The following is a 15,122-nucleotide window of genomic DNA, read 5'->3' on the forward strand; positions in this document are numbered from 1 at the left end:
AACAGATATCCTGCATGACATTGAATAAAAGAGTGAACAAGTGGCACAGTGTGTACAGCAGAGGAAACAGTATACCAATTAGTAAGCTGAACTGGAAATAATTTTTATTGCCTGAAGCAGCATCAGAATAAAATTGTAGCCAATACTACACTGGGGAATTAAGCATTCATTTAAAGAACAGTAATCAGATGCTAAAAATAAGGAGGTCACCATGTATATGAGTCCACAGACTAAAATCTCTAAAGCAGAATATCCGCTTTTGTTGTTTAGTGAACAATCTCCGAGCTTTTTATAATGTGGCTTTGGAGGAGCAACTTTTCTGGCAAAGAGAGAGAATTCTTGAACAGAGCTTCAGCAAAACCTCCTTCCTCAACATATCTGTATCCCCTACCTGACCACTACCCTGGCTAGCTGCAGCATTATCCCGAACAGGGCGGCCTGCTTCTGTGACCCCAGCTAAAGTCACCTTCGCATTAACTTCCACTTTTGCTTCATCTGAGCAGAAATTGCAGCTGCCATGCATACCTAGGTAACCCTGAGAGAGCATTTTTAAATAGGGTTAGAGTTTTCCTTCATGTTCACAGAATTCCAAGTTGTTGCTATGTGTAATATACTAAAAAAACAGAATGCTTTGCAAAGAGATCATGCTGTCTCTCTCTACTTCATTAGCAATAACCTTTCTCCAGGGTTTTTTTTTTTCTCTTTTAAAAACACTGATCCTTGCTATTTTCTCTCTCACTAATTCCTACGTCCTGAATGAAGATACAATGTAATTTAGTCACATATATCAGTATAATTTTTTAAGAACAGAGAGATGTAACGTCACAGGGACGTGACTATATATCAAAACAGAGTCACTGTGACAGGTACATCTTAATGTTCCAAAGATAAACTTCATTTTAATGTAAATGTTCTAAGCAATAGCAAAATGGGCGGATGGCAATAAGAAGTGAAAGCAATAATTTCTAAATAAAATGTCTTTTAAAAAGCTAACAATGGACATCAGTGAATCTTTAATAGACATGACAACTGAACAGCCTGCGAACCTGGAGGGGATGTGAAAATAAATTATTAGTATCTCCTGAAATTGAACAACAATTTCTGAACACTTATGCATTTGTAAATGATACTTTTCTAGAGGCTCACCAGGAGGCACCTAGAAAGTAAAATACCTGCAACAAACTTCAAGACAACACAGTGGAAGTCTTTGGGGAGAGAAAGATGTTTTTTTAATAGCATAAGCAGAGTTTGACTTTTATGATGCCAGTTAATTCTCAGCACCATGGGTATCAGTAGACATTTTAAAACAATCAAATTTATTCCTAGAGCTGTTTCAATATCACATTCATTATAAAGTTGAGGGAAATGGGACATACTCATATGCCTGGGAGATGCAGACAAGTTGTGCAAGATGAAGGAATAAGATACAGAAATCTGTTGTACAACACTGCTCCTATAGTTAATGATACTGGATTGAACGTGTAAAAATTTGATAAGAAGATAGATCCCATGTTGTGTTACTATCATGATAAAAATTTTTTAAAACATTGAAACTTAAAATTAACAGATAACATAAATAATTTCCAAGATAGGTTAGACCATCCAACAACTAAGAAAGTCCATTCAGCCCTCACGTATGACCCATCAATCACCACTATATCCAGCGCCACTAAAAGCCAAGGTACCAAATGTAAAACATATAGCTAGTGGGAAGACTAACACACCATTGTAAAGCAAATATACTCCAATAAAGATGTTAAAAAAAAAAAAAAAAGCCAAGGTACCATTTTCAACATGGAGTGGGTACGATGGTGGCAATACTTCCAGTAACTTCCTTTTAACACTCTTTCAAAAGAAAACTTTGGCTGTTAATGAGGAGAGTGAAAAGATCTCTATAGCACTCTAGCATTTACCCTTATCACCAAATGAATTAAACAGGAAAACGCAATCGTTCAATTATTATTCAATTTATTTTTTTAAAATCATGCTTGAGTATGCAATAGTAAACCTAGAAACCACAATCAGGGCCTGGCTATTAGACTTCTTGATAACTCTTCCAGCTCAACAAGCTTGAATATTATCAGAAGACTTCTACTCTGCATCCTGCAGATGCTTCACTATGTCAATAACTGTTCCCTGGAACAATTCCCCAGAACCCATGATTAATTAAAAAATAACATTCCATTATCTCAAATATCTCGAAAAGAGAGATGTTAAAGATTATGTGCTTGCTAAAGTTATCCAAACACACTGAGCAGATAATCAGCGCAAGACTGCGGCCTCACTCAGTATCATTTTAAACTGCAAGAGGAAATATAAAAAGTGGAACTCATGAGTAATTCCAACAAGGATGGCTTCAGAGCCACCTTTCATGAGCTGTGCTGTCACAGGCCCTCAATTAACTGCTGTGTAGTTGAAAGAAGAGGGTGACCGTGGGCCACAGGGACTAAAGAAATTTCACAAACATTTTCCAAAGAAGAAATTTAAACATAAGCAGCACAGTCACTGCCTGATGGAAGCAATTGTAGCAGTGAGCAATGCAGCAATCAGAAATGGAATGTTTCATTTTGAACAAAGGGCCTTAGGAGACATTGAGTGCTTATTGCACAATTGTCAGGGAGTTAGGCTGACTCAATTCCTTTGTCCTTTTTTACTTTCTGAGTCTGATACAGAAAAGGTGTCTAAATGTTGGTTTGTTGTATGGAACAGAAGTAATTGTATTCCTTCCCAGCATTAAAAAAAAAAAAAAAATCACAGAGATTCACAATTTGATGTAACTTAAGGGTCCCCTGGTCAAGTCTCTTATTCTACTTGTTCAAACATGATCAGCTTAAAAATCAACAATTGCTATATAAAGAACTTAATCACGTGCCTAAGTATTTTTACACTTATTGAGTGGATCAATAATCACTGACATAATTCAGTCATTTCCCTTATCTTAACAGATAGATGGCAAAAATATAAATTCTGTTTCTGCTCACTTTATTTTAATCACAGATGGATGGAAGTAATTGATATAAATCCCTGTTGAATGTCCTCAGTTCTAGCATGAACCAACTCTTGCAGAGATTATTAACATCTTTCATGAGGTGAAGAGCACACGTTCCCATCATGTTAAAGGGCTTTCAAATTACTTTACATTAAGTGTTTCTAGTCTCAATTTTTAGTGCTTCACATTTTTGCGGTTCTTTCACTTACATCATTTAAGTACACCTACATAAAAAATGAATTTTTTTTGACAGCTAAATTAAGTTTTAGATGCAGTACAAAATTCAAACACCCAAACATTTAGCCATTTACTCAATAATGGATACTTTGAATTTCTGATTTAACTTGAGCCCTCAAATGCTACCAGCATATTGATGTAACCTGGAGTACACTTAATTCTGCTAACCATCTCCTCTGATTTCATACTTTATTTAATACATATTCGAATCGGATAATCTCTTAAATCGTAATAAGTAATGTCACCTTATCTTCTGGATATCCAATTAGGACACGTTATCTGATTATGATTAAATACATGGTCTCATAGAGCAGAAAATGCAAGATGTATAGGGCCATTAGCCTAGTCTAGGTTGTAGATGTCTAGTCTACGTGAAACTAATCTCTTTGAGTTAAAAAATAGCCGGATATCTCTCTGAATTTTTCGACTTTTCTGAGGTGTTTAGATCCTATAGCCAATATGATCAGTCATAGGCATGTTAGCTAAAAGTCTTCCATTGCTTTCTCAGCTAACGTAAACTGAAGTCAATTTTAACAGCAGCAGAGAAAGCATCTTTAATAAGACACAAACATTTCATATACAAGTCACCTTTCTTTTGAGGTCCAAAATGCTATTCGGTAGGTTATGTTGTAATAATAATAGTAGGCTTGGGACTTCCCCAGTGGTCCAGTGGTAAGGAATCTGCCTGCCAATGAAGGGGACGTGGGTTCGATCCCTGGTTGGGGAACTAAGATCCCACATGCCGTGGGGCAACTGAGCCCGTGTGCCACAGCTATTGAGCTCATGCACCTCCATGAGAGAGAGAAAACCTGCATGCCACAACTAGAGAGAAGCTCGAGCACGGCAACGAAGAGACCGCCCAGTAATGAAAAGATCCTGCATGCCTCAACAAAGATCCCATGCGCCGCAACCAAAAAAAGAAAAAAAAAAAAATAGTAGGCTTAAGCCTAAAGTTAGTCCTGGGAAGAATAAAAATTGAACTGAGAGGTTTTTCAGGAAAACACTCCATTGGTATGTGCATGGGGGAGGGTTGGAAGAAGTAAGACAGCTGAACAGAATGAAAGGTGTTCCATTTACCTGTATTATCTCTATCCAGAGTCTCCTTAGGTATGGTGACATTTTAAACTTTATTCCTACCTTCCAAAGGAGCGTACACAGCCCAGCTGATTCAAAACAGATGTCACCAATAATCAAAGGGAAACAATGGTCGTACAGGTCTGTGACTCCTAAGAAACACTTAAGGAGTGAGAATTTCCCACTGTGGCCCTTGTGTGCCTTTATCGCCCACAGCTATGTCTCCCCTACACCCTCTTACACATGACTTTGTTCTCTAAATGTTCCTCTCTAACCCTCTTGACAAAAATCAAGATTGTCCAAATAATAACTGCTAATTCTCAAGAACAATTCCTCCATACCCAAAACTAATTGAACTTTGATAGACACCTCTCTTCCTCAAAGACCATCAAACATGCCCAACTCAGATGCACCTTTAGAGACTTCCCAAGCCCTGCTCTCTTGAATAAAGGATTATGCTAATAATCTGGTTGATTTCCTTCAATTCCTGTAGGATGGTATTCAACTGGAAAAAGACTGCAACATATTCATGTCTTATTTTAAATATATTCCTGCTATTTTTTTTTTGGCCCACCTTTTAATTCAAAATGTTTCCCTATAGTTTTAAAATTAAAAAATACTTTTTTGGCATATTAATCAAGTATATGTTTCTTTATATTAGAACATATCTGATCTTCCTAACTAGAATCTACTAAACTCACCTCTTCAGGCTCAATCAATTTAAATTCCATGCCTCTCCCAGTCCAGGCAATGAAATGGGAATTTGAAGGGTCGTCCAGAAGAGCTACCAAAAATTGCCAGAGCTGAAGTGATCCCCGCCGCTGGTACGTGGGTCCTTCCCGATACATTCCTGGCTCTTGTTTTATATCTCCTAAATTAAAAACATTTTAAGTTTCTATGATTAGCAATGATATTTACATAAAATTTATATTAAACCAATCACTAAAATGGTTACACCACAACCAATTTAAGCGTTTCTATGCAATATACTGTTACCATATTAAATAGGGATTTAAAATAGGTAAAAGGGTGAATATAACCTAGGAATCTACAAATTTACACACAACTGTATATATAAAGGTCACTATAAATGCACAAAGGGCAGAATAAATCCATGGATGTCATTTACTTATAAAAATGCTGTATAACTTTTTTTCTTTAGATACTATTTTAAAAACTATAGTATCCGATCATACTTCTTTCCTTCATTGTTAATGCCCTTACTTACTGCTCTAAGTAACAATGCAGAGGGAGTAATCAATTTTAAGCTCTGTGCATTTTATTTGCACAAATTAAATTTTGCAATTTGTAAATACCTTATTGACCTGCACATGACAAACTAGTGAAAATTTTAATGCAAATACGTCAAAGCAAAGTTAATAGCATCTTAGACTCTGAGTTAAGTAAAAACTAGGACAATATCATGGGTAATTCAGGGCATACTGTGTTACCGGTATACCATCTTTCTTCCACACCTACACTGGCACTCTGCTTCCTCAACTGGCAGCACATGAAAATTCTCTCATTTTTCCTTGTCTCTTGTTTGTATTGCACTTATTTGAGTTTAGCTTGCTATTCTTTTTCTAAAAGTCCAATTTTATAATGTTTATACACACACAAAAAAGAATACACCAGAGTTTCCTTTTATCTATATTTTTAAACAAGAAAGGTTTGTTTGTGCTACGTTTATTTGTTATTCATACAAAGTGTAAAAAACTCTATTAGATTACAGCAGCAAAGGTGTTCGTTTCCAATTCTTTGGACTATCTGGCCAGATATTTTGATTTTACCAAAAAACAAACAAACCAAAAAAAACCCACAACTCAGTTTCATGACTACTGATTATTTACTTCTATCTCCAGCAAACTGTCTCAAAAATATGTGGAATTAGTCACATTGGGGATTGAATGTCTAGGGCCCTACAAGCATATCACTATTAATGCATGAATTTCTCTCCTTCACTAAAGAAACAATTCAGACAATATATTCGAGCCGATCTTCTGACATTAAATGTGACTTATAAACCAGACCAAATCACAAGCTTTTTAAAAATTTCCTTTGGTCAAGAGACAGAAATACACCTCTTAAAATAATTACAGAAAGAACACTTTAAAAACCTAAACCAAAATAAAATTATTCACTCAACAGCTGCTAAAAATCATTATGTTGTTTTGGTCTAAGCTATAAAATATAGAAGTGTCTCTTCATACTGATTTCAATGACAGGTTTATTTATCTCAGTTTTTCCTTCTGAGATTTAGAAATTTTCATGGGGGTAACTGAGCAATTATGCAGATAGAGTGAGAAACACTGTCAGATTTTCTAACCTTCAGATTGCTTCTGCCTATAAATGTGACTGATCATACTGGCCTTGTACAATGAAAAAATAACCCTTTGTTCTTCTTTCTTCTTGTTCTCTATTCCTTATAAAATGTAAGCCCAATACTATCTTCCCAAAAATATTTTCTTAGTATAAAATTGAGGAGTATTTAAAAGCCAAAGGGAAAAAATAATCAAGACAGTTAGCTTCCGCAAACATGTAAGCGACTTAGACTTTGCCCTGTTAGATTATATCATTATCCTGTCTACTGTTTTGAGCTATTTTCCTTCCTTACATGCCCATACTAATAATTATCGCGACTTCTTAAAATGTTAAGCTCACTAAGAATGAAAGAAACTGATGAAGGTCATGCCAAAAAGTAGACTTTATGCTTTATCTCAAGAGAAAAAGCTGGATTTTAAGGATTTTGATGCTCTGCGAATGATGTTAAATAAAATAACACAGATCACACCTCTGAAACTCAAAGGTTAAAACTAACATCTATTATAGAGTAAGGCTGAAAAAGTGATCCATACTGGAGTTTAACCCTGTGACCTTGGCATGAATTTAGCAATCTAAAGGGAGGCTAAGGAAAGAGATCTTCCCAAGACTTATATCACCCCTTCTGAAAAGTCTATGTGTAGCCAAAGCCTGGGGAACACAGTAGACTGCAAGCAACTAATTAGAGACTGAGGAGCTATCTGCACATACACTTTGCTGGTTAAATAACGACAATTAAAAACTCCTGAGAGCTACCAGGTCAGTACAGCCATGATCCCCAAAGTTTGTGCAATCAGCTAATCAGAGGGCCCCTGCTCGTTTCCTGTTAAACAATCAAAGCAGGAAATATGGAGAGCACTCGGAAAAACCACTAAGTCAATCAACTGTTCACTTTTTACCCAAGCCTCTGTGTAGATACTGACCGCTGCCACGTTTGTCAAGAAAAGAAGATTCGAACTTGACACCCCTTTCTAAGGTACGGGGGTGGGGGGGGGGTGGGGGGTGGGTGGGGTGATATTTTCATTTTCTTTGCCACAGCAAGTGACGTTAAAAGGGTAATGCTTTCCTAACTCCATCTGAAGCAATTACAAAGTAATGTCACATTAGTAATGAACATCTTCCCAGGGGAAAAACAAAAAAGGAGGACTCACAATCACTAACTAAATGGGCAGCTGTATTGTTCCTGTGTTCCATAATGCATCTTTTCATGAACAATAAAAGGCAAGAGCCTGCATTAGTCATCCATGCATCCACAGTAGCATGCTTTCTCCTCTGCTTTGTGAATTACGGGATCAGCTCTCAATAAATCTCGAGCAACAAGCTGCATGTTCTCAGCCGGGCAATGGAAAGGGCCCTCTTATTCTGCATAAAGCTCAGCAAGAATGATACTCTGTCTAACTCTAAAAATGGGATCTCTCATAGGACAAAAGAGAAAAGCTTCTTAATGGGCAAAGGAAAGGGAACTTATAAGAGGCAAAGTTTAGCCAGACTTGAGTGCATCCTAAGTGATGGGCATAAAAATCGTTAAGTAGCGATGTTGACTGCTTTCAGGAGAGGCGAAGGTGATCTCTCCATGCCCTCTTACAGAAATCAAAACTCGATACACATTGAAAAACATACCATCGAATTTCTCTGGGACAACACAGGTGTCATCATAAAACTGCCTGGGGCCCTTTTCAAACATGCAGCCTGTGGGGGGAAATGAAATACATTTATTCATGACAGAAATAACACTCACAAATAAATCAAAATATAACCAATAAACGCAAAAACGGAGGTAGAAAAGGACTCTTCTACTTTTCCACTCCGTGACCTTGGACACATTAGTTAACCTCTGTGCCTCAGTCTCCTCATCTATAAAATGGGAATGATAATAAAGCATCTACCTTATAGGGTTGTTGTGAGGATTAAATGATTTAATATATGCAACTTTAGAACACTGGCTAGCACATGGTAACACATGAGAGTTAGCAATTTATGTTATTACTAACCGAAGCATAGAGCTTACGTAAACACTGGCAAACCTGGGATGTATAACATATCATTTCCTTTCCCATTTTCTTCCAAGTTTTGTTATTCAACCAGAAGAGAGGGAAATCAGAGTGAATCACTGCCATGTACCTTGCATTATGACCCTGATGAACTGAAACAGGTACGGTTTACCCCCTTACTTCTTTGGAGAAATATTTAGCTAGGTTAACTTTCTCATGTTTTCACCTTCAATAGCCAAGGCAGTTAAAAAAAACTTTCCTTTTTTGCTGTAACATAACTAAGTCCATAGGAAAAATGCAAAAGAAATTGACAGCTTTTCACAATCATTTTCTCCCCCAAATATCCTCGACTGTGGGACCTTCATTTAATTGCTGTTATCTTTCATCACCAGGAAGAAATTTCCCATAGTTTAGTCACAGTTTTATTTCTCAAAAGTATTGGTCTCTGTGGTAGGTACATAATATTAAAAATAGCAACAATAATGATACTGCATTTGTGTAAAATTTTTGGTCTCATATTTTCTGGATTTACCATCTCATAATACTATCCTTTAAACATGGGGATTTACTTCTATTAATGTTATTTAAACAAAACAACCAATATTGGACTCAACCTAGAAGGATGGATCTAAGTCATTCACTGAAGATACATAGTGCTGACATCAAGGACCATGCACATAATTCCGGAAATACTTTAAAGAAGAGTCTATCCAGAAAAAATCATTTTCATTCATTACTTTGCAGGTATCATGACCATTAGAACAAAACTTTCCCCCCCACGGTTACCATAACACATCCACAACAGAAACTCCTTTTCTAAGTCTCTTATGTGAAAGTCCATTCTTAACAATTACTTGTCCCAAAAATGTAAAATCTAGGATATTTAAAGGTGAATGTATTTAAATCAACAGTGCTTTATTTCAAAACAATGACTTAGGTCTCTGAAGCAAAACTGAAAATTCCTCAAAGATACATTTCAGTAGAAAGCAGTAAGGTAAGGTGATCTTATAAAAGCACATGTTCTCTTTCAAAAGGATGTAGTTGCTGGCAAAAAAGAACAGAGAAGTCCACTTTTCAGCTGTTTATAGGCACATGACTCATGTTAACAACCAAATATAAGAGATCATGACCTGAAAAATCTTCCTTTTACTTTAAAAAGAAGTTTTTAAAAATAATGGTTTAGTGGACAGAAGTGATTTTTCCCATGTAATATAATGATAATCTGACAGCATCCTTAGGATGTCCAATTATGTTGACAGGTATTTACAAGAATTTCAAGAGTGGAAAACTTAACTTCTGTTCTGCTTGGATGAGCCAGGAAGCCTTCTTGCCTCATATAAATGGAGTGGCAGCTAGGCACTTCTGCAAGAGGAAACAACATCGGTCAAAGATGTCTGGAGCTGAAAATGTGCTGTTATCAGCGGACAGAGTGCAGAAAGGAAAAGTAACAGAAACTGACACGAGTCTCTTGAGGGGAACTTGTCAACACATAGTTAACATTTCAGGCAGGGCCCACACAAGAAAGGTAAGGATGAGAAGCACATCATGGTGGATACTGATTCTCCTGAACAGGCAGGTGAATTCAAAGTTTTACCCACACCAACCTTACTAAAGTAAAGGTGGCTCTACCAGCAACCCTGCATAAATGTGATTGTGTCCTCAGTGTCATGAGTCAAAAAATATTTCAGGACATGTATGGAATAACTTTGTATACTCAATGTCATCCAAAGATCAATAAAAGACTCATTCATAGTTTATTTCATGAACACTAGTTAGAAATTATCATGAGAAGACGAAATTGTTATATCTCTTAAAATTACTCCAGCCTATTAAGGTGACTGCTATTTTTTCTTCAGATAGAAACATGACTGGCTTTTCATTTTGTTAAGCCCACAGGTCCAACAACTTCATAGCAAACACCACTGTTACCTTAAGAGTGAGGCCTTGCCTGTGTGACCAAGTTAACTCATCCCTGAGAAAATAGACTTGGTTAATGGTTAAACTTGAGTCATAGTGATGGTTGTATATCTAATGTGTTTAGTAGCTTTAGATATGGAGAAAAGGAAAGATATATAGATTAAGAGACAAAAGATTAAAATTCAAGTCCTTCATTTACTACTAATAAAGCTACATTACTTTAGATAAGCCATTTTGTGTCTAAGTTTATATAAAACAAAGGGTTGGGTGAGATGTTATCTAAGTCTATTATCGTCCCTAGTTATTTAACTCTGAATATAGAAGTTCACTCACATAACCAGAGGTCTGTTCATGGTGAAGACAGTGAAGTTTCAACCTCAAGACCCTCTACTTGCAAGAGCCCTACTGAAATCCTATGTCTAATTTTGTATATGTCATTTCATTTTCTTTTTCTTTCAGAGGGTTCCCCAAATTTTATAAGTTTTAGGTACCAAAAACCTGGGCCCAACCCTACATATAACATATATAGGTTCCACAGGAATATATACACATGTGATTAAGTTGATTCTGTCTTCTGTATGTATTACTTAAGTTTTTAAAACAACATGTATAAAAATAAATGTATAAAATATATATGACAAGTGCGCTATTTAATCTAAGAATATATCTTCCTTTCCACCACTTGTAGTAAGCACTTAACTTCTGAACAAGTAATAACTTTTAAATGAATGGGAATCCAAAGGCCCTTATCTCTCTTTAACTATCCATCTATAGACTTTCATGCTGTAATAGAAAATGAGCACTATTTAGCCCAGATGTCATTCTTTCTTGGTCTGGAATGTTCCATGTTTAAAGTCTACCTGATGTTCTAAAATTTTTTCTAGTGATAAATATCAACCAAAATATGAGATATTATTTCACAGAAAAAAGCTTATCTGATGTGGTTTTAGTCAAAAACAGCTTAATGGCGATCCCTAATAGCAGTAATATTGAAAAGTATGTAGCAATCAATAGCTTACCGGCCGAAAATAGTGTAAAACTCATTTTCAAACACTTTATTACACTGCGCCTTCTTTATATAAAGTATTATGTAGTATATAATTCTGACCCTACAGGGTTAAACCTTGCTTTCTGATATCAGTGCTTACAATAGGGTTGCAGTGGAGTTGATCTGGGTTAACAAATGATTAGCAATGCATTTTATCCCAACTCTTTAACCAATGGTACTTCAAATTAATTTTTAATGTTATTTTGATTTATTACCAAGGCGTAAGTTCCCTCAGGCAGCTGGGCCTGGAAGGGAGAGTGTTAATGACTCTGCCATCAGCTCCCCAGCTGCTTAGAGGCAAGCATTTTGTTGTACCAATGTTGACACCCTGCCACAAAATACTTTTACTGACTGCTGCCCAGCTGGAGTGTGGCTGTAAAAACAGCTGGCTGGCTCTGGAGGCAGCTAGGAAATGTATAGGTTAAACTCTATTATATATTAAGTGTGACTAAATGTAGTTTCCTCCCCAAAGGGGGAGAAAAAGCGGAAGAAAGAAAATGCAAGCGTTTCTGAGAAACCCACTATTCAAAGTTGAAGGGTCAGCTTATAAAAGTGCCCTAACATCATATGAAATAATCATAATCCTGGAAAACTAGACATTTGACATCAAAGATAGGATTCGATGGATAATTTCACAAATACTCGTGTCTATTGAACTAGCTGATTTATTGGCTTTTGTTGTACTTACTCTGTAATATTCTTCATAAATTCTACTTATTATTCTATGATATTTAAAGTATACTGATTTAAAATTCATCATAAATTAATGACATAAAATATGGCTTATGCCGGAACCTCCATTACATTTCCAAAGGCTCAACTTGTGGTCTAAGTTCTAAACAAAAAAGCACTGAACAGCAATTTAGAAAAAAATGCATACATGAGAATATATTTGTGATTATGCCAGTTCTTAATACTATTTATTACACCCCAGAGTAAATAAAATTAACATCTAGCTCTTGAAATTGAGACACTTGGCCAGCATTGTTTAAGTCCAGTCTATCTTTAAAATTGGTGTCCTCTATATGGCCCAGAGAAGCCTGAAAAAAATATGGCTAAGAGAAGTTTATTCCCCTAAAGTAACTAAAGTCATGTTATCCTAAAGTGATATCAGTTAATTTATGACCATCAGAGTGGGTCAGACTCTAATCAAATTGTAGAAACATTTCCAAAGTGATTATTCAATCAAATGACTAACATGGTTAATTAGGAGCCATAAACATTGCTCTGAAGTTCATCAAAGTAATGACTTGCCCAGAAAAATTACTGCTAATTAAATTGCCTGCTGCTTTCATTTCTACCTTATCTAATAAAGAATCCAACCAATGAAGTTTGGCATTACATTTTAACTTTTGCTAAATGCTCAACTCAGATTCAAACTAGCTAAGTGGCGATTTCAAAGGGAAATGTTTTGTAGCAGGGAATGGAGGCATTTCATATGTATTCGTTTATGTTTATCCATGAAATAAAACTTACATAATTCAGCGACAATAATAAGCTGCAGTTTATCCTATTCACAAACGTTAAGATGAGAGCACATTTATACTGTCTTAGTATGCATCCATAATTATAATCTTAGGATCATTAGTACAGCAGTGATTACAAACATTCACCTTGTCATCTAAGAAACCTGGTTTTGAATCTCAGTTCTGATATTTCATGGGAGTATAACATTTTGTTAGTTATTTAACACCTCTTAACTCTCAACCTCCACATCTGTAAAATGGGAATAACAGTGACTTCCTTCAAAGGGTTTTTGGAAGACCATATGGAGTAAGCCACGGGCAACATTCTGCCCACTTTCTGCTAACACTAAGGATTCAATATAAGGTATTTATTATTAACAGAATCTATTTTTAAGTGAACCTCACAAGTATTTAAACTGTGTGAATCACCGTACTTAAAACTAGAAATAATTACATACCAAAATTATTTTTGTAACTTAATTTGCTATTCTTAAATCATGTATCTATTGAGATGGTTGACATTGCTTATTCGTGTACTTATTCAGTAGTATACTTCATAAATCTATTAACCTATGATATTTAAAATAGATTGATTTTAAATTCATTATACATTTATGATTTATAAGGTTTAAGTGAGAAGCTCCATTATATTTTCAAAATATTTGGAGGTACCTCTTTTGAGTTTCTTTTTACAGTATTACTCCCTGATATTTGATGCTAAATGGCTTTAGACTAAAAAGTTTTAAATTCAATCTGTAAATTAAATTATGTATATTTAATTTAGGGTAAAGGATTTTTTTTATTATTTGGAAACTTGTGGATCAAAGAGCTCTTCAGCATGACCTTAGGACGGGGCCAAATCAGCTTGCAGAAACTAAACTGCCTATAATTTGTCACAGATGAGTTCATGGTGATGAAAGCTGATCTAATATGCTGCAAAAATTCAAAGCAGCAAAGTACTGTTGTCATTTTAATGCGCTAGTCATAGTCACTGTGGCGGAAGTTAAGAAGTAAACTAACACGCTAAACTACCTGATTTGATTAGTTTTCACCTTTAGTAATGCAGTTAAAATTTCCTTTAAATTAAGATAAGCAAGTATGAAACTAAAAAGCTGTTTCTTGACTTGCATTTTAAAACTGTATTGGGAAACATAATACTGATTTGGGAAGCTTTACCAAAGGTCTACCCACAAAGTGCAGTTTTGAATTTGCTAGGTACTTTTCTGATTTGCATATGCGTTGCCCCATATGCAACGGATGAAGTTTCTTCTTCAGGGCATGGTTTGCCTAAAGTTTCTAGGAGCTATAACAGGCCGGATCAGAGAGAAACTATTTGCCACAGTTGTATGAGACATCCCTATAATTTGTTGAAATTGTTTGTTATCAAATAGCGTACAAAGCTGAAAATACTTCAGATTGTAAACTCTAAATAAGGGGGGAAAAGCACCTTGCTTTCATTTGATGCTTCTAGTTAAATTCCTGGAGAAACAATCAGTGTGATAATTTAATTAAGCATTCAAATCTCTTGAGAGTAAATGAGAAATCCCAGTAACATAGAAATAAGTTCGATGTTGTATTTTAATGTGATTTTGCTTTCATGTGAGCGTGCACTGCAGAGATGGATTGATTACATACTTAACTAACTCCTTGAGGAGGTGATGTAACAAGATCAAGTCCACCTAAACTTGTTTATGGTATAATGATGATGGTGGAAATTAAAACTCCAGGGCCAAAATGTGTGTGTCAACATACATCTGAAATTAACAGGTACTTGGTGAGAAATGTGCGTGTGTGTGTGTGTATTTCAATGTAAACACAGGAGTTTAAACAGGTTTTCAAAGACATTTATTTATCATCTAAACAAATACTGAGCAGTAACAAGAACTAACGACATCAATCTCATTCAAGAAAGAGGAACATTATGACAGATTTGCCTAAGTTTTTTTTTTTTTTTTTTTTCTCTGTACGCGGGCCTCTCACTGCTGTGGCCTCTCCCGCTGCGGAGCACAGGCTCCGGACGCGCAGGCTCAGCGGCCACGGCTCACGGGCCGAGCCGCTCCGCGGCATGTGGGATCTTCCCG

General features: G+C 35.9%; 1 protein-coding gene across 5 annotated transcripts in view; it reads right to left on the bottom strand.

Annotated features, from left to right (window-relative positions):
* Window positions 1–15,122, bottom strand: part of ETV1 (ETS variant transcription factor 1) — a 94,128-nt gene that overhangs the window by 5,732 nt on the left and 73,274 nt on the right. For all 5 annotated transcript variants that reach the window (XM_007104894.2, XM_055085021.1, XM_007104892.3 and 2 more), the window contains 3 exons: window positions 9,904–9,972; window positions 8,240–8,308; window positions 5,002–5,171 (listed from right to left, as the gene is read on the bottom strand). In XM_007104894.2, coding sequence (XP_007104956.1) covers window positions 5,002–5,171; window positions 8,240–8,308; window positions 9,904–9,972 — 308 coding nt within the window. The remainder of the gene's footprint in view (window positions 1–5,001; window positions 5,172–8,239; window positions 8,309–9,903; window positions 9,973–15,122) is intronic.

Source organism: Physeter macrocephalus, chromosome 5, assembly GCF_002837175.3.
Source record: "Physeter macrocephalus isolate SW-GA chromosome 5, ASM283717v5, whole genome shotgun sequence".
Classification (NCBI taxonomy): domain Eukaryota; kingdom Metazoa; phylum Chordata; class Mammalia; order Artiodactyla; family Physeteridae; genus Physeter; species Physeter macrocephalus.